The sequence below is a fragment of the Mirounga angustirostris genome, unplaced genomic scaffold (assembly GCF_029215605.1).
Source record: "Mirounga angustirostris isolate CCGP_5_RB_7025 unplaced genomic scaffold, mMirAng1.0.hap1 SCAF_10, whole genome shotgun sequence".
In the NCBI taxonomy this organism is placed as follows: domain Eukaryota; kingdom Metazoa; phylum Chordata; class Mammalia; order Carnivora; family Phocidae; genus Mirounga; species Mirounga angustirostris.
This window is the reverse complement of record NW_026991718.1, coordinates 72,227,472-72,250,879: the sequence shown is the minus strand read 5'-3', so window position 1 is coordinate 72,250,879 and position 23,408 is coordinate 72,227,472. Positions and strand designations below refer to the sequence as shown.

Sequence of the window (23,408 nt, the reverse complement as noted above, 5' to 3'; positions counted from 1 at the left end):
CAATCCCACTATTGGGTATTTACCCAAAGAACATGAAAACACTAATTCAAAGGGATACATGAACCCTGATGTTTATAGCAGCATTATATACGATAGTCACATTTTGGAAGCAGCCCAAGTGCCCACTGATAGAGGAAGGGATAAAAAAGATGTGGTATATATTATGCAATGGAATATTACTCAGCCATAAAAAAGAATGAAATCTTGCCATTTGCAACAACATGGATGGAGCTAGAGTAAGAAATAAGTCAAAGAAAGACAAATACCGTATGATTTCACTCATGTGGAATTTAAGAAACAAAACAAACGAGCAAAGGGAAAAGAGAAAGAGAGAAAGAGAAACCAAGAAACAGACTCTTAACTATAGAGAACAAAGCGAGGGTTACCAGAAGGGAGGTGGGGGAGGGGATGGGTGAAATAGGTGATGGGGATTAAGGCGGTCACTTGTCGTGATGAGGGACAGATGATTAAAATATAAACTTTTTAGAAAAGGTTTTGGTTTTTATCTTATGCATATGAAAACATTATTCTGTAAAGGAGCCCATGACACACAAAAGGTCAAGGACCACTGCAGTTGAGGCTTAGAGAAGGGACAGGTGACCATGAGCTGGACTAGCCAGAAAGAGCTTCTCAGAGGAGAAGGGATGGATGTCTTCTTTGCATTTTACTAAAAGGGGCCCCACAGAGAAATTTCAATACTCACCCTATCTGGGGAAACAGAGACAGGCTTTGCGGAAGTGTAAACATGGGAGGGTTTCTATGACTTCTATGTTCAACCCAGCAAACGGTCCCTTTGAAAAGAATCTGAGAAAACCCTTGATACTAAAAGATAAGTGACGGAAAACATTTTCATTTCAGGAGGATTTTCATTTAACAAGACTCAAAGCATCTACAAACATAGAGGACTGACCCTATGTTGACAGAATTCAGTTGGTGAGGCAAACTGGCTGATGATTTGGGTGGGGGTGGGCAAGGGGATGGGTGTCCTCCCAGGGTTGCCCCTATGCATTAGTAAGATTTTCTTGGTTATAAACGACATAGAAACCAAGTTGGCCAGACTTAGAAAAAGGCAATTCAACGGGAGGCTACTGGAATCCCAAAAAGAGTAAAGCTACCCTTCTCAGAGCAGCAGGAACTGGGCAGCTCAGGCCTCTTGGCAATAGGAGTCTGGAACCTTCTTTCCAGAGCAGTGCTTGTCCAATTTGAATAAGCACGTAGTTCACCGGGGTTCTATTAAAGAGCAGGTTCTGGGGCGCCTGGGTGGCTCAGTCGTTAAGCGTCTGCCTTCAGCTCAGGTCATGATCCCAGGGTCCTGGGATCGAGCCCATCAGGTTCCCTGCTCCACAGGAAGCCTGCTTCTCCCTCTCCCACGCCCCCCTGCTTGTGTTTCCTCTCTCGCTGTGTCTCTGTCAAATAAATAAAATCTTTTAAAAAATAAAAAAATAATAATAAAGAGCAGGTTCTGACTCAGCTGATCTGGGGTGGGGCCTGCAGTCGGGCATTTATACCGCCTTCCCCAGGTGTTGCTTAGCACTCTTGTCCCTTCAGATATGGTCACCTTATTCCCATCTCCTGCCCCACAGAGCCCACAGAACTTGGCTATAGACACCAAAGCCTGTCTCATAGAGAAGCCCTCCCTATTTCCTGCATTCTGATTCTCTAACATCCATGAAGTTCAAGGCTACTCCCCTAAATCTCAATTTGGACACCTGTTGGATCGCTTCTCTCAGATTCACAACTATGGCCACACCTCCCCTCACTCTCCTGCCTTTGGCTGTAGCCACAGCCAGGGACAAGGGCGCTCAGCCTGCTTTAGTCCAGCCTCCACTAAGGCCAGCTACCGGGACACAAGGACCTCTTCACACTTTCTCTCCCCTCTCTGGGGGGCAGGGCCTTTTAGCCTTGGCAGGCATGCCTGCTTGTCCTTCCCCAGCCACCCAGTGGGAAGGCAATTAGAAAGTCATGGACAGAGAATGCCCAGTGCACTGTTTCCTTTCAACTCTGGCCGAGCAGAGCAAATTCTCTGAAAGCTCCCGAAAGAAGACTATATAATCGTGAGCACTGCCAACATAGCCTCGGGGCTCAGACACTAAGCAAAACAGGCCTGTTCCGACACTGTCCCAGGGGTCCCAAGTTCAAAATGGCCACTGTGGTGGTGGGAAGACCGTGTCTTTCAATACGATTTCTTGAAGCTTTATCTTGAGATAACTGTAGATAATTCACGTGCAGTTGTAAAAAGTAAGAGAGATCCTGTGCACCCTTGACCCAGTTCCCACCCCCCAATGGTAGCATCTTCTCAAACCATAACACAATATCCTAACCAGGATATCAGCACTGATTTAGTCAAGATACAGATCATTTCACCACAAGGACTCCTCATGTTGCCTTGTTATAGCCATGCCCACTTCTCGCCTGCTCCCACTCCCTCCTTAATCCGTTCCTGTGATTTTTGTCACTTCAGGAATCCTCACTTGGCATAATTCTCTGCAGAGTCTTCCGGGTGGTTGCCCATTATCAATGGTTTGTTCCTTTGGCTACCTGGGCGGGACTGTTCACCTGTCGAAGGATATATGGGTTGTCTCTGATTTTCAGCTATTATAAATAAAGCTGCCATGAACCTCGGTGTGCAGGGTTTTGTGCAAACATAAATGCCCAGGAATGCAACTGCTGAGTCACATGGTAGTTACATGCTTCTTTTTTTAAGAAGCTGCCAAACTGTTTTCCAGGGTGGCTGTTCCATTTTACAGTTTACTAGTTCAGGTGAAGAATAGAACAATGGATCGTGGACCACCACATCAAAAACTAATGATGTATTGTATGGTGACTAACATAACATAATAAAATAAAATTAAAAAAGAAAATTTTGCTAGTAGAGTGAAAAAAAAGAAAACTTGCTTTTCTATTATTCTACCCTCCTCCATTTGCAATATAATTGTCTTAAATATCTCCTCCACATACATTTCGAACCACATTAGACTGTGTTGTAATTTTTGCTTTGACTATTAAGCAGAATTTACAAAATTTGAGACAAGGAAAGTCTATTGTATGGATCCATATTTTTTGTTTTCCATGATCTTTCTTCCTCCCCGATGTTCTAAATTTCCTTCTTTTACTGTGTCCTTTCTGTTTAAAAAACTTCCTTAACCATTCTATTAGGGCAGGTCTGCTGGTGACCAATGCTCTTTGTTCTCCTTTGAGAATTATCTTGATTTCCCCTTCATTCTTATAGGATATTTTCACAAGATCTAGAATACTGGATGGAGAGTTCTTTCCTTTGGTACTTGAAAATTATTGTGCCTCTTCTTTCTGGCTCCCATGGGTTCTGATGGGAAATATGCCATCATTCAAGCTGTTTTCCCTTATAGGTAAGCTGTTGTTTCTCTCTCGTTGCTTTTGAGATTTTTTTTCTTTGTCTTTAGTTTTCAGAAGTTTGACTAATGATGAGTCTCAGTAGATTTCTTTGAGCTTGTTCTCTTTGGGCTTTGCTTAGCTCATACATCTCTAGATCCTTGTCTTTTGTCAAATCTACAAAGTTTTCAGCCATTATTTCTCTGAGTACATCTTCAGCTCCAACCTCTTTCCTCTTCTTCTGGGGCTGATGACAGGAAGAACATAAGGTCTTTTGTTATCCCACAGGTCCCTGAAGTACATGCAATTTTTTTTTTTCTCAGTTTTTTTTGTTTTCTCTGGGTTGGTCAGATTGGGTAACATAGATTGTTCTTTTTTTTTTTTTTTTTTAAGATTTTCTTTATTTGACAGAGAGAGACACAGTGAGAGAGGGAACACAAGCAGGGGGCAGTGGGAGAGGGAGAAGCAGGCTTCCCGCGGAGCAGGGAGCCTGATGTGAGGCTCAATCCTAGGACCCTGGGACCATGACCTGAGCCGAGGGCAGACACTTAACGACTGAGCCACCCAGGCGCCCCAGCATAGATTGTTCTATCTTCCAATCCAATGGCTCTTTCTTCTATGCCCTCCATTCTGCTGTTGAGGTGTTTGTTGTGGTTATTATATTTTTTAGTTCCCAAATTTCCATTTGGCTACCCTTTATATCTTCTATTTCTTTGCTGAGATTTGTTTTTTTCATTGGTTTCCTGTTCCTAATTGTTTAAGTATTCTTAACATGGCTGCTTTAAAACCCTCGTCAGATAATTCTAACACCTGCATTGAGTGCTGGCATCTTTTCTCCTTCCGTTTGAGATCTTCCTGGCTCTTGGTATGATGAGTGATTTTCAATTGACACCCGGGCATTTTTGTATTATGTAATGAGACTGGATCTTTTTTTTTTTTTTTCCAAAATTTATTTGGTATTTTAGTTGGTATGACACTTAGTTGGTTGCATTGTCTTTTTACATTATATGGCCATGTACACTATATTCTGACATACACGGTACACAAAGTAAGATCCTTTAGAACAGTTATGCGCAATACACGCAATATTGAATTTATACATTGGATCTCAGGACATGACTGACTGGAAAAGATGGACTAGGCATGTCGGGTGTTGGGGGAAGGAACCCGAAGTGACAGAACACACAGTAAACACACATCCGGTGTGAAGAGCGGCCGCAGCTCTGGCCGTGGTGCCTCTGAGACGGTGGAGCTAACTTACGTTAACCCATTTAGGGCTACAAAGACAGGTATCATCAGCATCAGGATACAGCTGCAGGGTTTGGTGAACCATTGCTATTTGGAACTTTAGGAAACTGACGTTTTTTCTTAGGCCATTTTAATATTACTTGAGTAACAGATCAGATAATAAGGACAATATACACAACCTCCAACTAAAATGCTGCTGTAGTCTAGACAGTGAAGTGGTACGTTAGAAAACTTTAAAACTGCAGCTCCTTTTGGATCCCCCAAAGTGTATCTGCACTCTTCTTCAAAGGGCCCTCCTCCTCAGGAGTCAGAGTCACCTTCACAACATCTGAAATTCCATTCTGTCCCAAGATGCAAGGGACACTAAGGAAGACATCATCTTTAATTCCATAGAGACCCTTAATCATGGTGGAAATTGGATGCACCCGCCTAAGATTCTTCATTATACTTTCGGCCAGATCTGCCAGACAGTCCAATGGCCCAGGAAGTGTAGCCTTTCAGTTTGATCACCTCATAGGCACTGTCAACCACCTGTTTGTGAACCTCTTTCCACTGTTCCTTATCTGCATCAGTGCCTAAGTCAGGGTGCAGATTCTTCAGAGAGACACCAGCAACGTTCACTCCACTCCATACAGGCACACTGGAGTCTCCATTCTCCCCAAGGACCCACCCATGACAGCTTAATGGGTGAACTCCCAGTCTTTCCCCCATTAGGTAACGGAACCGGGCTGAATCCAGATTGCAACCACTTCCAATAACACGGTTTTTGGGAAAGCCACTTACCTTCCAAGCCACATAGGTCAAGATATCCACTGGATTGGAAACGACAAGCAACTTGCAGTTTGGGCTATATTTTACGATATTAGGAATGATGAACTTAGAGATGTTCACGTTACGCTGGACCAAATTAAGACGGCTTTCTCCCTCTTGCTGACGTGCCCCAGCTGTGATAATAACCAGCTTGGAGTTTGCAGTCACCTTATAATCTTTGCCAGAGACAATTTTTGGTGTTCTAAGGAAAAGGCTGCCGTGCTGGAGATCCATCATCTCTCCCTTCAGTTTGTCTTTCATGACATCAACAAGAGCAAGTTCATCTGCCAAGTCCTTCATTAAGATACTGAGGGCACAAGCCATGCCGACAGCACCAACCCCAACAACTGTAATCTTATTCTGGGGGTATGTTCTTCCTTAAGAAGATTCTGAATCAGCTGATCTTTGAGAGTTGCCATTTTGGACTTAGAACCAAAAGGAATCGGGAGTGCACGTCGGGCGGGCGCGCGAGGCTGGATCTGGACTTGGCGGCAGCGGCTCCGACCATGAGACTGGATCTTATTTAAACCTGCTTTAACTGGTTTTCCATGCCACCACTGCGGCAGGGCAAGGGCAGGGGCTGCCTCCTTCCTGACAGGTGAAGGGAGAAGTCTACTCCCCACTCAGCCTCCATCAGTACACAAGGCTGGGAGCGTTGGGAGTTTGGAGTCCCCACGGGCTCTCTACTGACACGGAGGTAGAGGTAGTGCTGTTATCACTGGGTGGTGAAAGTCCTGACCCTCCACCAGGCCTCATCAGATACACCCGGCAGGAAGAGGGAGGGGAGTCTCACTCCAGCCAGTTGTGGGTGGAGCTCCAGGGCCAGGATCCCCACGTGTTCTCCACTGACCCTGTGGGCAGGAGGGGGGCCTTGTTACTGCCCAGGGAGTGGCAGGAATGAAAGTCCCGGCTCCCTACCTGGCCTCCTCTGGCATCACCTCAGACACATAAAGGAGGAGGACACCTCATTACAGCCTGGCAAGGATGGAAGCCCAGGCTCCCCGCTCGGCCTTTGCTGACAGGGCCACTGTCTTCCCTGTAGTGTTTGGCTGGAACAGAGCAGTTATTATCTGAAAGTTTTGTGTCTTGTGAGATTGCCCTTTTCTTCATTCCCTGGCTAGAGAGAGCGGTTTTTGTTGGGGCTTTTTTATGCATGCCCCTTTTGGAATTTCTCGGTTGCCAGCTTCCTTAGCTCCAAGTCTGGGATATATTTGGCAAAAAAACAGAACACAAGAAACAAACACAAGACGGAACTCACCACCATGTATTTGCTTACATCCCAATGTCCCTAACCAGTCCGCCTTGTTCTCTCCACCTTTCAGAGTCTTCTTACGTTTGCTTTATATATAATTTCCCAGGGTTTTGTTGTACTTCATTAGAGAAATAGAGAGAAGTCTATCTATTCCATCTTCCCAAAAGGGTTTTGTTTGTTTCTAACATCCAAAAGTTCAGACATAATGTTCATAGTTTCTGCTACTAATTTCCTGGTTGAAATGTTAGATCTTTTGTTGGGTCCTTGATAAAATGGATTTTCTCTTGAGGTAGAAATGTGATTTAGCTCTTGTTTTTATCAGGGATGTTATGTAAGAGTATTTGTGTCCTCTGACGATAACACCTTCAGGGGAATCTGGAATATGACAAAAAGGTTTTTTTTTCTTTTTCTCCTCTCTAGAAGGAATTGAAATCCAGAATCTAAATCAGAGAGGTTACATGGCCAACATAAGATAAATAATGAATGAATCAACAAATGAACAAATGCAGGACTAGTCAAAAATTAAAAGCCCTAATGTCTCATCGCTCTGTGTTTGGGAAACTTGTCAGGTTATGTTATGGGTCTAGCTAAAGGAAATAGATTCTTCATATACAATAGAGATGAAGTATTAATTAGTACAACTCTTTCGGATAGCAATTTAGCAATACTTACTAAGGCTTAAGATTGTTCAAACTGCAGTAATTCAATTTCCTCAAGAAGTAAGAGTGTATTAAAGACTTTATGGACAAACAGACATCACATGTAATTGTACCACACAGAACATCCTAACTTGTTCTGTAGTTCGACAGATAAATGGATTGATATCATGATCTATCCATCCAATGGAATAACCTACAGAGAAGATCTTTCGACCCCTGCCCCTGAGGAGTCATCAATCCCTTTACAGCCCCACCAGCCCCCACTGCAATGAGGAAGGGGCCCAGGCTCTCCAGCCAGAGTGAGGAATGGGTGACTCAGTGTTTAGTACTATTGTCAGGCACTTACTAGATGCTTTCTACATTTTCTCTCATTTTGTTAATCCTCTTAAACTCTCAGTAAGTTTTATTGTAGTTTTTTAAATATATATGAGAAACTAAATTTTAAGTTCATGGCTGGGGAGTAGCAGGCCTAGGATTCTGACTCGGGTCTGCCTGAGTTCAAAGCTTATGCTCATATAAGGCGGCCTCTCTTGGTTAGATTTATCTCCATTTTAGAGGTAAGGAAACTGCAGTACAGAGATGTTCCTTATACATTCTGAAAAATCCTTGAGGTGGGCTACGAGAAGGCCAAGGTATTGTGTAGGAGAGAAGAGGTCAAGAGGGGGTATGCAAGGAATGTCTCTGTGTCCCTAATATCACAGGCTCCTCCCACCAGGGACATTTCCTAAACAGGACCACAGAGTCCAGCATGAAATAATTACAAAGAGAAACCAGCTGTGGAGGAAGGAGGTGTCCGTCTTGTCTATTTTAATGGGGTGACTCTGCCTTCTGACGATTTGCTTCTCTCCCTCTCCAGCTGCTCAGTCCCTTCCTAGCTGCCAACACTATGAGATTCTTCCAACCGTGAGCCACTCATTAGATCCATCCAGAGGGGCAGCTCTGGGTGAAGAAGGGTCAGTGCAAGATCCAAGGATCTTGGGGGGCAAGGGAGAGAGAAGGCAATGGTTAACTTCCTTCCTTCCTATCCTCCCTCCTTCTTTCTTTCCTTCTTTCCTTTTCAAATGGCAGAACAAAGCATTATTCTCAAAATGCCAGGGGAGACTGTGCTTTTTGCTTGGGCCTGGGAGGTTTTCAAAAATGCTACCTAATTAAATTTTCTGGCCAAGAAAAAACAGTCGCCAAGACTCCAGGAGAAAACACAGTATTTTCCTAAACTAGACAATGCTATCATAATCTGAACATGGCCAGGGAAGAAAGGTCCAAAAAGTGGTTTCATTCAGAAGAAGAAATGCATCAAGGATGACTGGGAATCTACCCCTGCCAAAAGGAACAGGGCACAGCCAAGGAGGGTCGTAGGGCCTGTGATGGGGTAGGCACATGTAAACATCTGTATTAAATACACAAAACCTTCATGTGGGAGGAGAAGACCCCTATGTGGACAAAATCAACTGCTCTTTATTTTGTTTATCAGTTTTATTGGTCATATATCCAAGATTCATTATATAACTCTTTCAAAATAACTAGATATTACAAGAATAGTTTACAATTCAGCTCTGATTGCACAAATACTTGACACAGAAACCATTTTTACAAATACATATGTTTTCTTATAAGAATACTCTAATAAAGAAAATAAGTCTCTATATGTCTTTCAGCAAATCCTATGCAGTTTTTTGCCCCATTCAACCACCATTTTGGGTTTTCCATCCTGGCATGTCCATCACATCCAATAAACCAAATTACAGTCTGCCGCTGCTTCTCATTTTCAACCATTACTGAGATTCACACTGTTAAAGAGTTTTTAGGCTTCTTTTTCTAATCTTTCCTGATCTGAAGGAATTCACATATTTAAGCTGGAAGGGGTAATTTAAGCACCATTCCTTCTAAATATAGCTTGCAGCAATTGGTGCTTGGTGATCTCACTCCTCACTTAGGCAAGACCAGCTAGTAGCTTTATCCTGCACCGCATCAAGCAGGAGGGATACAGTCCTTGTATTCCATATAGTGTCTAAACCTCAAAAACAAACCCTGGAAACAGTAAGAAAGCTAAAACATTTGCTAATGATTAGAAGAAAGAACACTTTTAAATTCAAGGTCTCTCCTAAGTTGAAGAAGATATAAAAGAAAGGATGTGACAGTAGTTCTGTAAAATACTGAAAAACTAAAAAATGTTAATCATGTAGGTCAATGGTGTATCATTTCCAAAGTGCCAGAAGATACAGAATCTTAAGACGCTAAGGCTAGCTGAACGCAGGATCTGGCCTCCTTCTTACACAATGGCTTTGAAATAGCCTAATACTCCCTTGCCCAGGGGCACGTCATCATTCAGGCCGGGGGAACTTTGCAGAATACTGACCACTTTTACCTGAAGAGACAGGTTCTACCGGGGGAAACATTTGGCATTTATGCTATTCCTTCACTGTTACTGAAAAGTGTGTCCACTTGGCAAAGCTTGTCTTACTTTTCAGGTAGCATGAATGAAAACCAAGAGACTAGCAGTATTCTACAGTCAAGTTCCTGAGTACTACGCTCCAATTATCCAATATTCTTAAAAGGATTCTTTAATCAAGCCCTTGTCCAGTAATAGACTGAGTACTTGGGGACTGCGATATGTCCCATTTCTCTTATATTTCTCTTGATCTCTCTTTCTCACCCCAGTGTAATAAACTGCTATAGGTTTTTACCAAAATACTGTAGCAGTAGTTGGAAATGAGTTATTTTGCATTACCAAAAGTGTTCAATCACATTGTAACGGGTCACATTTGCATACAACTAGATGGCCAAACAATGTCTACTGCAGTGATTTTGCAAATTCAGCATAGTCAATGTATCCATCATTGTTCTTGTCATCGTCTCTTAGAACACCATCTATTAAGTTAATCAGTTCAGCTTCACTCAGTGGTGGGGCCTGTTCATTCCCTTCCTACAAAATACAAATTAGACAATGATGAGTCACACATTTTACTGGAAGTGCTTAGCTAATGTCTAAAATGTCCGTGCTCATGTGTCCAAAAGCTCCTTCAGTGTAGCATGTGGCTACTTCTAAGAATCCACAAACCATACATCAGATAGAGTCAATTCACAACAATGCAATTTAGATTTATATTTGCCAGTTAAAAAGAAGGATGCAATCAAAGCAGGCCCTTGCTTATTTGTTCTAAAAATTACTTTTCTTTTCTAATTACAAAAGTAATACACGTTCGCTGTAGAAACCTAGGTCTGGCTTACACAGAATTATGAGGTTCCTAATTCCCCCAAACCCACAAACTCATCTTAGAGAAAAGCTCACAACCCAGGCTCTCCTGAGGGTCAGCTCTGGGCGCAACATGCCCTTGGAAAGTGCAAGCAGTCTGTATTGGACAGCATCTTGGGGTCAGAACAAGAAGAGGAAGGCACTGCCAACCAGGAGAACCTGTCACAATCTCTGAGGTGAAGGTACTGGCCCTGCTCCAGAAGCAGATATAGCAGGGCTCACTGTGCCGAGTGCTAAGCTAACGCTGTTCGCGTCCTTGGCTGATTCTTCCTTTGCTACCTCTCCTGTGTGCAGCCTTTGCTCTCCTAGCACCACCAACAGCCTGGCCTGCCAAATCCCAGGTTCTCTCCCTGATGCAAGTCTCTCCCCACGTCCATCAGTCTGCCTCCCACAGCCGGAGATCTTCCAGTGGCACTGCCATTCTGCCGCACGAAGCCATTAGCGCTCCCCACTGTCTTCCCAGCAAACCCAAATCTGCTCTCCCGGCAGCCAGTGGGAGCACACCCACATCCCCAGCTCTGCCTCTCGTCCTCTCTACAGACTGCAGTGTGGCAGAGTGGGACAGACACTAGACTGGAGACAGAACATCTTGTTTTCAGTTCCCGCACCTCTAACTGGGGGCAGTAACAGTGCCTGCCCTGCCTACTCACAGGCTGTTGCAAAGATCGAATGAGCTCTCTAACCCACTTGAAAGCGCTCTGTAAACGGCTTCATATGGAGAACTGTATAATATCACACAAACCCTCAATTATTGCTGAGTCCCTCGACCCCTTGGTCCCCTGGTTCGCCTCTCTTCTCAAATAAAACTTCTCCCCTGCTCTGCATTTTCATGTGGTCTGTCCTTTAGGCGCTGGTTCTCAAACTCCAGGGTGCAGCAGAAATGCCTGTAGCACTTGTCAGAGATACCAGGCCCTGGGACTTCTGCCTCAGTAGGTCACCCTTTGCGAGAAGGGGCTTCGAACAGGAAAAGGCAGATTGGAGTGGTGAGCAGGAAAAGGAGATGCAACAATACTGTTGTACAAGGACCGCACAGGTCATCAAGACTGGGGACTGAACTGCTGGGGCGGGGGGGGAGGCTTTCCAAGACGCTGTCCACTGAGCCTCGGCCGACCTACCTCCTTATGGACGTGAGTGATGGCTGTGGAGAGCTCTAGGCCATCAAGCAAATTATTGCCGTCATAATCATGCATTTTGAAATAATGGAGCTGCAGTTCTTGTGGGGACATCTCTGCTTCTGGTTTGTTGATGACACCTTCTAGATGCTCCATGATATGCCTAAAAACCAATAGTTAGACTCAGACCACTCGGCAGCAACCCCAGGATCATGCCAAAACTTTAAGGACTGGAAAGTTCAAGATCTTAAAGTTCACCCACCCCAGAAAAACAAACAGAAAGAGTGGCAGAGCACACTCAAGGATGAGAGACACAGGCAAGGCCATGAAAGGGGCAGGGGAAAAGTCAAACAGTTCACCTGTTAAGCTGGCAAGACTATGGGTATGGTTCCCTCTTTATTGTTAGAATGCTGTTATAAACCCTTTGGGGGCTAGCAACTAAAAAAATGTTTTTGAACCAATTTAAGGATAACAAATAATGTGTGAGACTAACTGGCCCAGGACAAAAGTTGCAACAAATAATTCAATGTTTAAATGTGCCAGTAAAAAAAGAAAAATGCCTGGTCAGTCAAGAAACCTTAGTTCCAGCCTGGGTTCTGCCATTACTCCTTGTGTGTACGTGTGCGAGAAGGTGCATGCGCTCACGAGTATGAATGTGTGTGTCGGGGGGGGGTCTCTACACCTGTCTTTGGTGAAAGAGAGAGACAGAATGAATTCAGGCAAGTCATTTATCCCATCTGGGCCTCAAGATCCTCCATTTATGAAACAATGATGGAAAAAAGACTGCCTGATTTACAGGTAGCTATAAGGAGTATCGTTCTTGAAAAATGTCAAGGAGTTGTACAAATAACAGAGGGAGGAGCGGATGGAGGGAGCCATCGCAGCCAGCCATAGGCTGCAGCTGCAGAGGGGAGGCCCTGGGACCCCAGCCCTGGCTGAATACGTACTCTTGGTCATGCACTGTATTTTTATCCAGGCCCACGCTGCCGGGATGGGAGAAGCTGGCCCCAGGTTCCTCAGCCCCGGCACCTGGAGCACAAAAGGCCCAGAGCAGGCCACACAGGAAGGGGGTTCTGAGCAGCTGCAGAGATCTCATGGTCGCCAGTACCTGGGAGGTGGGGAACATAGAAGGTGCAGGTGAAAACACCAGAGTGAAGGTTCTTTCAAAACGTGACACAGCGTGCTCCTGGGGAAGGAACTCAGTGAAAGGAACAAGACTACAGAAGACTAGGCCTAAGGCCAGCTCTTCCACTAGACTGCGGGGTGACCTTGGGCACGCCAAGTCCCCATCATTCAGACTGGGGGTGGGAGGGCTCCATGACATTTCCTAAAGTTCCTTCAGAATGCCAAGCAACTCATGAGAGCTTAAAGGGATTTAAAGATTATTCCTGCCTACAAGAAGCTTACAGTCTGGTAAAATACTTCCTATGGAGAGCACTAAAAAAGGCACAAAGTGAGGTGTCCTAAAGAAAAACAAAACTGAAAGTTTAGACGAAGAAATTTCCTCTGCGTGAGGGAAAATCAGGGAAGGCTAAAGGACCTGGGGACACTTCTGGGCCTGGATGGACGAGCACACACTGGACGTGCAGGGACTGAAGGACTAAGGCAATGGTGTAAGCGAGAAGCAGGTCAGACAAGTGGGAAAGAAACTCCCAAGTGGTTCAGTTGGGGGGAGCCTAGAGGCTATGAAGCAGGCAGAATAGTGGACAAAGGACACAGAGATTGACCCGGCCATATGGGATATGGCTTTGCACACTAGGCCAAGGAGGCTGAAATTTCTGGAGGATGAATGGGGAGCCACTGAGGATTTGTGAATGGGAGAGGAGATCGGAGCTAGGTTTCAGAATGGCTCATCCAGCAGCATGCGGGGGTGGGGGGGGCACTATTTAGTGGAGCAAGATCAGAGATAGGAATGTGGTAGTTAAGGAAAGCGATGAGGCAGGTCACATGAAGGCCTTGCAGCTGGGGACACGGAGAAAAGGACATTAACCCCTGCCTCGTCCATCTCCCAGGACAGTGGCAGAGGCAGGTAACCCAACCACTGTGAAAGATCACTGGAAAGAGTTACGTAGACATTAGGAGGCCATCAAGTACTCCTGGAGTTTGGTTAGACTAGAACTGTGGTCAACAAGACATAGCACCACTGCAAGCTCCTGACGGCAGGAGTGCTTCGTTCCCAGCGTTCCCCACCAAGGTTCAGGCAGGCCTCTACTCACTGTGTGCTAAACTGAAATTCCCAGTCCTTCCAGGGGCTTATAGACTGACCTCAGAAAGGAAGGTGAAGGACGGCCAAGAGACCTCCATACCAACACAAAGACTACACTTTCACCTCCCAAAAGGCAGCGCAGATTCTGCTGGTAACAAGGCCAGTGATTTCTAATGGGCCAACTGTAACCACAACCCCAAACTGACAACAGTAAAGAGAAAGCTTAAGGTACTAATCATTCCCTTGCACCCACCTCACAGAGCTCACTGCTGCTACCTCTACTCCCTGCACCTGAAGCTGAGAAGTAGCTGTGTTGAAGCCCCCTCACCCATCCCAAAAGGTGGGACTCTGGGAGAATGTCATCCCTACAATGTTTGGGAATATTAGCCAAACCCATTTTGCCTATCAACAGTATCCCCTCCAACAGTCCTCTCCCTAAGGGAACAACCACCACTGGGATATAACTTCCAGAGGGCCAAAAAGCAGCATCTAATCTTACTACCATACAGGGACATCATAATGCAATGTCATACTTAACAATAAAAGAAGATTTTTAGGGGCACCTGGGCAGCTCAGTCGGTTAAGCGTCTGCCTTCACTCAGGTCATGATCCCAGGCTCCTGGGATTGAGCCCTGCATCGGGCTCCCTGCTCAGCAGGAGCCTGCTTCTCCCTCTATCTCTCCTCCCAATTTTGCTCTCTTGTTCTATCTCTCTCTCTCAAATAAATACTTAAAAAAAAAAAAGATCTTTAATATCTTTTAATAAAAAAGAGCAGATTGCCAAAGTCTGTAAACAGTAATTTTGTAAGAAAAAAAAAGTGTATGCATATTTCATATATAGAACAATGACTAAAAACTGTTAGATATTATTTTCTGAATTACGAGGTGTGATTCTGATTTTTCTTTTTACTTCTCTATGAATTCTAAAGTTTCTACTAAAAATATGTTCTTTCTTTATAAATATGTATTTAATGTAATTTACCCCATTATTTTGTTCCAATATGTATGGATGGAATTTAAAAAAGGGGCTTTCATTTAATTCTCATCTCTAGAAAATAATTCAGGAACAGAAACTACATTTCCAGTTTTATCAAATAAAACTGTCCTGACCCTGACAAGGCCACTGCCACTGTACCTGGTACCTGAAAACAGGTCTCAAGTTACTCCCAGCAGTTAATTGCCCAGGCCAGAGCAGAACAGCTTGGTCTAACCAGGTATCTTAAGAGTTCTGGGACAGGAGAGACCAGAGAGGGAAGCCAGTTCCAACCAAACCTCATAGACTCATGCACAGTAGACATCTCTTTCTCCAGCAAGCCTTCTTCAATACCGAGTCCGGCTTAGGCATTCTTCCCATATGCTCCCCAGTGCCTCCCTTCAGAAGGGCCCTGACAACTGCTGTGAATTTAACCCTGAGAACTGCCTGATTACTTGTAAGCGCTCCCTGCTGGACTGAGCTCTATGAGGGCAGGCACGTTCCCAGCATCAGGCACAGTGCCTCGCACAAAGGCCGGCAGTTCTCAGCCTGTGTGCCATGGTCCTTAAGGGTTGGGAGGATTCCCGCCTTCACAGATATACTGCCAAGTTTTGATGTCAATGTAACTGAGCATAAACCTTTTTTTTTTTTTTTTGAGATATCTATCAGACAGTTGAGTGATCAATGAACCCATAGCACCGTTTCCTATTACTATATGGTTGGAGGCTTAATATATCAGATCGTGTGTGTGTGTGTGTGTGTGTGTGTAGGAGGGACAGGCTCTATTTAAATAACACCAAAAAGCAACCAAGTGATAAGCAGTACAGTAACTATGTACCCACATTATCCCTTCTTCAAGGGAAGCAGAATAAAGGCCAAGAACCACTGGTTTTGAACATGTCCCATCTTGGTTCCCTGTAGCAGTTTTCTAACTCTCTGTCATCTAACCAAATAAACTGTCACATTCCAAAAGAAACATAAGCAACTCCCCTTTGCCTGAAGAACATGTTGCATCACCCATACTCCAATGACTTAGTTCAAGGCCATGAGCAAACAGTAGATAAGCCCCAGCAGTTCCCAGGCTCACTGCCTCCTCTGAGAAATTATAAAGGCCAGACTGGAAAAAAATCCAGAGGAGAGACTTCTGAAGGCAACTTCAGAACCCAACCCATGCTTTGAGACATCCCTCACAAGGAGGAGCCTCAGTCCCGGAAGGAGAGTGCCAGACCATGCTCAGTGGTGGGTCTTTTGCAGTGCCTGGAGTGTAACAGGGCTCCCCTCGCTGATCCAGCAGCCTCTTCCAGGCCCAGAGCCTTTGCTCCCACTGTTCATTAATCCATCCTCCCTCTCCCTTCCAGGCCCCTTCACACATCATCTGGGGATTCTTACAGCCACACCAGTCATTCTCTCCTCCCTCCTGAGTGCAGCCTCTCACAACATACAGTCACATACTGTTCTCTTTCCCTCCCTCTGCGAGGGCCAGGAGCCTATCTTATCTGTCTCTCCCTTACTCTACCAATCACAAAGTGCTAAGCTGCCCAGAGAACAGCACACCTTCACGTCTGATTCAGGGCAGTGGGCTCTGGCCCCCAGATACGTTGTTCCCTACCACAGATGATCTGGCCTAAGTTAGAAACATAACTTCCCTTTGGAGCCCTCCCACTAGGGCTGGCCTGGCCAGCTTGGCCCACCCTCTCCTCCTATTGTCATTAGCCCCATCAGCAAGTAAGAGTTGGGAGCCAGCCTTCCTCCCATCGAGACTGCAGCGGCTGTTAGCAGCTTTTGTCTCATGCCAGTGGCCCTGAGTTAATTCACACTCACCAATACCCAGACATCCTGTACCCAAAATCAGTGCCAAAGAAAAACTCTGAACAATACTTCCCATTTACCACTGCTATGGTCCTGGACTGAAGACAAGAATAGAATGAGGTTCCTAGGCCAAAGAAATTGCTACATGGGTGGTGGTGGGGGGGGGGGGGTTCAGAATTGGTTCTGAAAAGCAGAGCATTTAATAACTTGATCTATATGCTTATTTGGAGAGCCCATGGAGTGGCCATGCTTCATTTGTGCATTCAACCAACACACTCCTTACTAACAGCCTGGTGCCACACAAAGTACTGAGGACAGAACACTGACCCGGATGGGCTCCTGTCACACTGATTACAGCCTGGTGGAAAAGAGAGACCAGTAAACAGACACCCATGGAGTACCACAGAAACCCCAACCCACACCTGGAGTAACACATGAAGGATAAGAAGCGTTTTTTCAACTAAAGTGTAGTACTTCAGGCAGAAGGAAAATAATGTAACCAGCACCTAAGCCTATAAGAAACTTGGTCCAATCCAGGAACTAAAAAAAAGCTCGGTAAGGTTGAAGACACAGTAGAGGCAGATGGAAGGATATGATTAGCTTGTCTGAATAATTCTGCAGGTTGGCAGGGAACTGAAATGTGGTACTCTAGGATAAGCAGGAACTGTACCTGGTCCATGTGATGAGGGTTGTTTGGCCAGGGGACCTAATCCATTGGAGCAGAGTGGGGAAGAGAACTAGAGTAAGGCAAAAAAGAGTAAAAAGACAGTTCATGAAGGGCCTATATAAGCTCTGTTTTAGAGCTTGGAAGAACAATGAGAATCCACTGAAGCCGGAAAGGGAATGGGGGAAGAAGGCGTCTGGTGACACGATCAGATCTGTTTTAAGATCTCACTCTGGCTTGGGCGCCTGGGTGGCTCAGATGGTTAAGCGTCTGCCTTCGGCTCAGGTCATGATCCCAGGGTCCTGGGATCGAGTCCCACATCGGGCTCCCTGCTCCTCAGGAGCCTGCTTCTCCCTCTGCCTCTCTCTCTCTCTCTGTCTCTCATGAATAAATAAATAAAATCTTTAAAAAAAAAAAAATTCAATGTATTTAAGATCTCACTCTGGCTTTCCAGTACATAACAAACTACAGAGGATCAAGAGGTGCAGTCAGGAGGCTACTGAAGTAGTCCAGGGGCAATGGTGGCCTGAACCAGCTGCAACAGAGGGACTGTGCATCAGGCGCGAAGTGGAAATACCTAAGATGAGATGTTCGGTGGATTCGATTGAGTGGGTAAAGGGGTGCCGTGCCGGAGGGGAGAATGACGCCCAGGTTTCTGGCTTGGGCGCCGGGTGCTTGGCGGTGCCATGCCCAGATAGAGGATACAAGAGGAGGTCGGCTTCCCCTGCCTTCCACTCGCCCGGCCCAGGACCTGTTTGTTGTCTCTCCCAGACCAAGACCTGGGTCCCGGCAGGAGACGGAGATTAACGCCCCAGGCCTCTGTGCAGGTCGTCCAAGAAGGCAGGGACTTGGCCCCGGCCGGACCCATCTGGCTTCAAAGGCCCCGGCGGCCCTGTTCCAGGAGAGACGATCTGCTCCCAGCGACCCCGACCCAGACCGCTCTCGCTCCCTCCCGCCCCCTCCCGCCCCCTCCCGCCCCCCGGGACCTGAGCCCAAAGCCCCGAGCCCCGAAGAGGGGCGCCGGGATCCCGCCCCGCTACGGACCCCTGAGTGCTGCCCCACCGACCTCATTACCTAGGGTTGGGTCACGGGCCTCGGAAGCCGAAGCCCGGGCCTCAGGTGTTCTCGAGTTCACTCACCCTCACTGCCCCGTTTCCAAGCAGTTCTCCCCAGACGCGAAGCCTTCCAACATGAGCCTCGCCAGCCCCCGTCCTCAGAATGCTTTTGTTGGCCCCGCCCCCCGACCCGACTCGCCGTGCGCACGCGCGCCCCCTTCTGCCCGCCCATTGGCGCCAAAGAGCCCCGCCCCCGCCCGGAGACCCGCAGTGTGGACCGCTGGGGTGATTCCACGTGTAAAGGGCTCAAGCCCAGCAAGGGCCAGGCAGACGCAGTTCCTTTGCCTGCCTTCCCTACAGCGACAGTCGGCTCGGGTCCGGGTTGGGCTACCTGAGCCTTCAGGGTGTCGGCAGGTTGCTGGGAATGTAGGAATGTAGTCCGGCGTGGGACGTAGGATGGTTAATGCGGATGGGTCGGACGCTAGAGCTGGCCTCCAGTCTGCCTCCCCCTTTACAGGTTCCTCGGTTCCTCCGCCTGCAGGTTGGGAAGAAAGATAATAGGAATCCTAATTCCTCTCCTCATGAAACGCCTAGAAGACGCTGGAGCCAGCCACGGATCCTGCGATTCCAAGAGTGGCCGGCTAACAGCCTTTGCTTGTTGTATTCCACAAGCCTCATCATCTTCGATACCTTTCACTCGTCTTATACGAGTCCCACCAAGATTTTATGGGCAGCTCAGTTCAAATACCACCTAACTTGTGCAGTTAGTGGAATCACCTGCTATCTTAGTAGAAGACAAAGCACTTCAAGAAAAAAACAGATGCACAAACAAAAGAAAAGCCCCGCATAATGCTGCTCTTACAACTTTCCCCTATACAAGACTGTTCCATGAATATCCACTGACCAGATGGGTAAATGAATGTGGAACTGTCCTTTTTAAAATCCCCTATCCCACTTGTGTTCATAAAGATACATAATCATCTTTCATATGAATCTGGATCCAGAAAGGGAGAGACTGGGAGAGAAAAAAAGAGGTTAAGTAGATGATCCCAGAACCCTCCCTGCTTTCTGCTTTAGCAGATCAGGGCCTTGAAAGTTGGCCGAGGTAACTGCCATTGACAGTGCCTCATTCCTTCTCCCATCTTCATCTGAGATTGAAATCTGTCAACCCTCTTCCAGAGAAAAAGCCCAGGATCCCAAAGTCCCTGAAGAAACCCTGTTAATGCAAGGCCCCCTTCTTTCCTTACTCTGAAGTTGTTTGACCTAATTCATTCTTCAGCCCTGCATCTGCCATCCATCCATTCTTCCATTTGCTCATTTATTCATTGATTCAGTAACATTTCTTGAGTACTTCTTATGTACTAGACACTGTGCTAGAAGCTACTAGATACACAAATAAGACATGGTCTTGTGCTCTCATTCTGTGCCTAATGCTTCCACTTTTTCTGTGGATCTTAGCCTCTATCATCTCTCTCTTGAATTACCAACTGCTCCCTCTCTAATAGACAATTCCCATCATCATATAAGCTTGCTCTCTGGTTTCCTCCCCACCATGCTACTGAAACTACTATCTCCATGCAAATACAGTGGTCCCTTCTCTGTTCTGTTTTAACTTGCCCTCTCAGTCCTATTCAACACAGTCAGCCACTCCCACTTTGAAACACTTTCTTCTCTTGTTTTCTAACATCATGCACTCAGTCCTCCTACCTCACTGGCTATTCTTTCTTGGGTTCTTTTCACTGGCTTATCTTCTGCTCAATCGATAAATAACAAAGCACCCAGGGTTCTTTCCTGAGTCCCTTTTTCGATCTACCCACTCTCCTTATATGATTTCATCTAGTCCTATGGATTTAGGTGCCATTTATAAGCAGGTGACTTCAAATTTTTCTCTAATGATGACCTCTCCCTGTAATTCCTAATTCCTCAAAAAACTGCATACTTGACATCTTTACATGAATGTTCAGCTGGCATCTCAGAACTTAACTTGGCCTCCTGCCAAATTAATTTACACCCCGCAAACATGTACCTTTCTGTTTTGTCCATGTTAGTGAATATCACTGCCACCCATTTATTTGTTCAAGCCAAAATTCTAGGAGCTATTCTTGTTTTCCCCCAGCTCTACTGAAGTATGGTTGGTATCCATGAAACCATCATCTGCTATCTGGACTACTGGGAGAGCTTTCTTGTCCCCATTCTAGTTCATGAGTGAGAACACACATTAACTTAAGCCATTTATAGGTGAATATTCTGTAACTTGTAGCTGAACCCATTCCTAACAGGCAAACAATTCGGTACCACCAGTAGGACACTTAAAAACAGACACTAAAATGTGGAATTAGCTAATGAAGGTTATGGTAGCCAGTGGTGAAGACTCTCTATCCCAAATTGGAAAGTTGGTGACCAACTTGTTAAGCTGTAGTGAAACTGTCAAACTGCCATCACTTGCTGTGCCTTGGATACAGACTGCATGCCAACCAACATAGTATTGCAGGAGAAATCTCAGGAACAATATAAAACTTTAGTGGTGTTGGCTTTTTTTTTTTTTTTTCCTTTAGTAGCTTTCAGCAAAGTCCTTCAAGAGAGTGACAAATCTAGATTAGAGATATCTGATTTGAAAGTAGATATTAAAAATAAGGCCTTGGTAAGACAGGAACCCCTTACCGGCAGCTTACAACCTAAATTGGCCAAGTCCCACAACTTGGGGCCTCACTGGTCTGAAATAATTTTCTTTGTATACCCAAGCTGAAGCCAGGACAAGTGGAAACAGGGAAGGGGCAGCTTTATCAGGAGATAAGACTGAGGCCCAAGGTAGCAAAAATGGGCTCAAGGTGACATCTCTCCCTGCAGCTGTTGTTTTGAATTGTCTCAACTGTAAGTGAGCACACAAAAAAGAAGCCCCTCGAAGACTTAAATATTCTAATACTCCGTTTGCTGGTTTTGCAAAAATAAACACTTGAGGTATACACAAGAAACTAATAAAAGAGGACAGAGGTGAGAATAAGACCTTAATTTATTTTTTTGTATTGCTTTTTCTTTTTTTAACAAAAAAAAAAATGTTACCTGTTTGGAAAATAAATTTTTTTAATCTTTAATTAGAAAACCATTTAAAAACTACGTAAGTTATTTGGTTGTGATTACTCATGCATGGAATTGACCAGAAGCCTAACAAATGATTGAGGGAATCATTTGTGTCCCTAAAGTCTCAAGCCTGGTCAACATTGGTCTGTTACTGTTTAACCCTTAGGGCAATCCCTGGATTTCTGAGTTCCCTCCAACAGGGAGGAGGATACAAACACTGTGCATTCCGCACAACCAAGAGACAGAAGTGAGGAGCCACCAGATTCCCTAATGAAAAACTTAACGCACTGCCACGGAAGAGATCCCTTGCTCTATCTGTCTAGCAGGAAGTGATGTGGGTTAGTGAAGGGGGTATATTATGCTTTCCATTCTTTTTTTTTCCCCCCAAAAGGAAGCTTTCGTTGTTCCTTCACACTGTGCATTGAAAGTGTTTTTATACATTTTATTGTTGTACAGTTGTAGAGGAAAGACACACTCCTGTTTTCCTTTACTCAGAAACACGATACCTCTGACACCAGGTACATGGATTTTTCTCCACACAACAAGCAATTCTCTGCAACACCAGCTGAGTGTACTATAATGCAATTCAATTCTGACACTAATTGGACTTAGTGCAGACCCCACAGTTTAAGGGCTCAGTCCATAAGACTGTCCCCCCACTTCAGATGACAGTCACAATTAGTAGATCCCCAGGTTACCTACAAGTTCTGTCTGACCTGGCTACAAATTGGAGGTTCCCACAACCCCTTCTTTGGACTTAATCATTTGCTAGGATAGTTTCCAGAACTCAGGGAAATGCTTATGTTTGCCAGTTTATTATATTATAAAAGATAGAGATGAATAGCCAGATTTGGTAATACAGAGGGTGAGGTCTGGAAGGATTCCAAGCGCAGGAGCTCCTGTCCCCGCTGAGTTGGGGTGTACCACCCTCCCAACACATGGTCACAACCCAGAAGCTCTCCAAATCCTGTACTATTGGGATTTTTATGGAGGCTTCCTGACATAAGCATGATTGATTATTATTAATAGGTCAATCCCCAATCCCTCTCCCCTTCCTGGAGGATGGGGAGTGGGGCTGAAAGTTCCAAGCTTCTAATCATGGTGTGGTCTTTCTGGTGTCCAGCCCCCATGCTGAAGCTATCCAGGAGCCCACCAAGAGTCACCTCATTAGAAAAAAGACACTCCTATCACCCAGAAAATTCCAAGGGCTTTAGAAACTGTGTCGGGAACCAGTCAGGAACCAGGATCAAAGATCAAATATTAGAACAAAAAATGTTCCTAGTGTTCTTATCACTTGGGAAATCATAGAGGTTTTAGGAGCTCTGTGCCAGGAGCCAAGGGCAGAGACCAGCATATATATTTTGTATTAATTCACAATAGTATACACAAAGGAAAGTACACATATAGAAAAGCATACAACTCAACAAATTTTCAGAAATGGAACACACCCATATAACCAGCACCCAGATTGAGAAACAGAACATTACCAACACCCTGGCATTCCCCCTTGTGTTCCCTTCCAAGTACCACTCTCTCCCCAAAAGGAACTGCTATCCTGACTTGTAATAGCACAGAGCCGTTCTACCTGTTTTTGTATTTTCTATAAATGGAATCACACAGTACATACTCTTTTGTGTCTGGCTCCTTTGACTCAACATCATTTTGAGATTCATCTATAGTGTGTGTAGATCATTCTCATTTCTGTATGCTATTCTCTTCTACTGTCTCTGCACATCTGGGTTTGAGGCTCTTACAAATAATGCTGCTTTGAATGTTGTGGAACATTTCTTTTGTTGCACATCTGTTCACATGTCCATCAGGTATCTACCTCGGAATAGAAACTGCTGGCTCATAGGGAACACAGATGTTCGGCATTATCAGATACTGCCATAGGTTTTTCCAAGTGGCTGTGACAATTTATACACCAGCAAGAGCATGGGAC

The 23,408-nt window shown here is 45.3% G+C and overlaps 1 protein-coding gene and 1 pseudogene across 4 annotated transcripts; both read right to left on the bottom strand.

Annotated features, from left to right (window-relative positions):
- Positions 1–4,222: 4,222 nt before the first annotated feature.
- LOC123851345 (L-lactate dehydrogenase A chain-like) lies at positions 4,223–5,907 on the bottom strand (annotated as a pseudogene). Its single transcript, XR_006792549.3, has one exon. The product of XR_006792549.3 is annotated as an L-lactate dehydrogenase A chain-like (transcript).
- A 3,182-nt stretch (positions 5,908–9,089) lies between these two features.
- MCFD2 (multiple coagulation factor deficiency 2, ER cargo receptor complex subunit) lies at positions 9,090–18,629 on the bottom strand. Of its 3 annotated transcripts, none has more exons than XM_045885054.3 (4): positions 18,473–18,629; positions 12,630–12,790; positions 11,686–11,845; positions 9,090–10,240 (listed from the first exon to the last, which is right to left on the bottom strand). In XM_045885054.3, the coding sequence occupies exons 2-4, from the start codon at positions 12,776–12,778 to the stop codon at positions 10,109–10,111; spliced, it is 441 nt and encodes a 146-aa protein (XP_045741010.1). In that variant the 5' UTR covers positions 12,779–12,790; positions 18,473–18,629; the 3' UTR covers positions 9,090–10,108. The 3 variants fall into 3 exon arrangements, with proteins under 3 accessions (XP_045741010.1, XP_045741011.1, XP_045741012.1); XM_045885055.3 differs by having other exon boundaries at positions 18,408–18,553; XM_045885056.2 differs by lacking the exon at positions 12,630–12,790 and having other exon boundaries at positions 18,473–18,553.
- Positions 18,630–23,408: the final 4,779 nt, after the last annotated feature.

Bases quoted from the DNA above. Each gene is read 5' to 3' on its own strand.
- MCFD2 (XM_045885054.3), bottom strand. From the start codon at position 12,778: ATGAGATCTCTGCAGCTGCTCAGAACCCCCTTCCTGTGTGGCCTGCTC. The intron at 11,846-12,629 runs GTACGTATTCAG...ATTGGTTTTTAG, and splicing joins AATACAGTGCATGACCAAGA to GCATATCATGGAGCATCTAG. The intron at 10,241-11,685 runs GTAGGTCGGCCG...TGTATTTTGTAG, and splicing joins TCACTCACGTCCATAAGGAG to GAAGGGAATGAACAGGCCCC.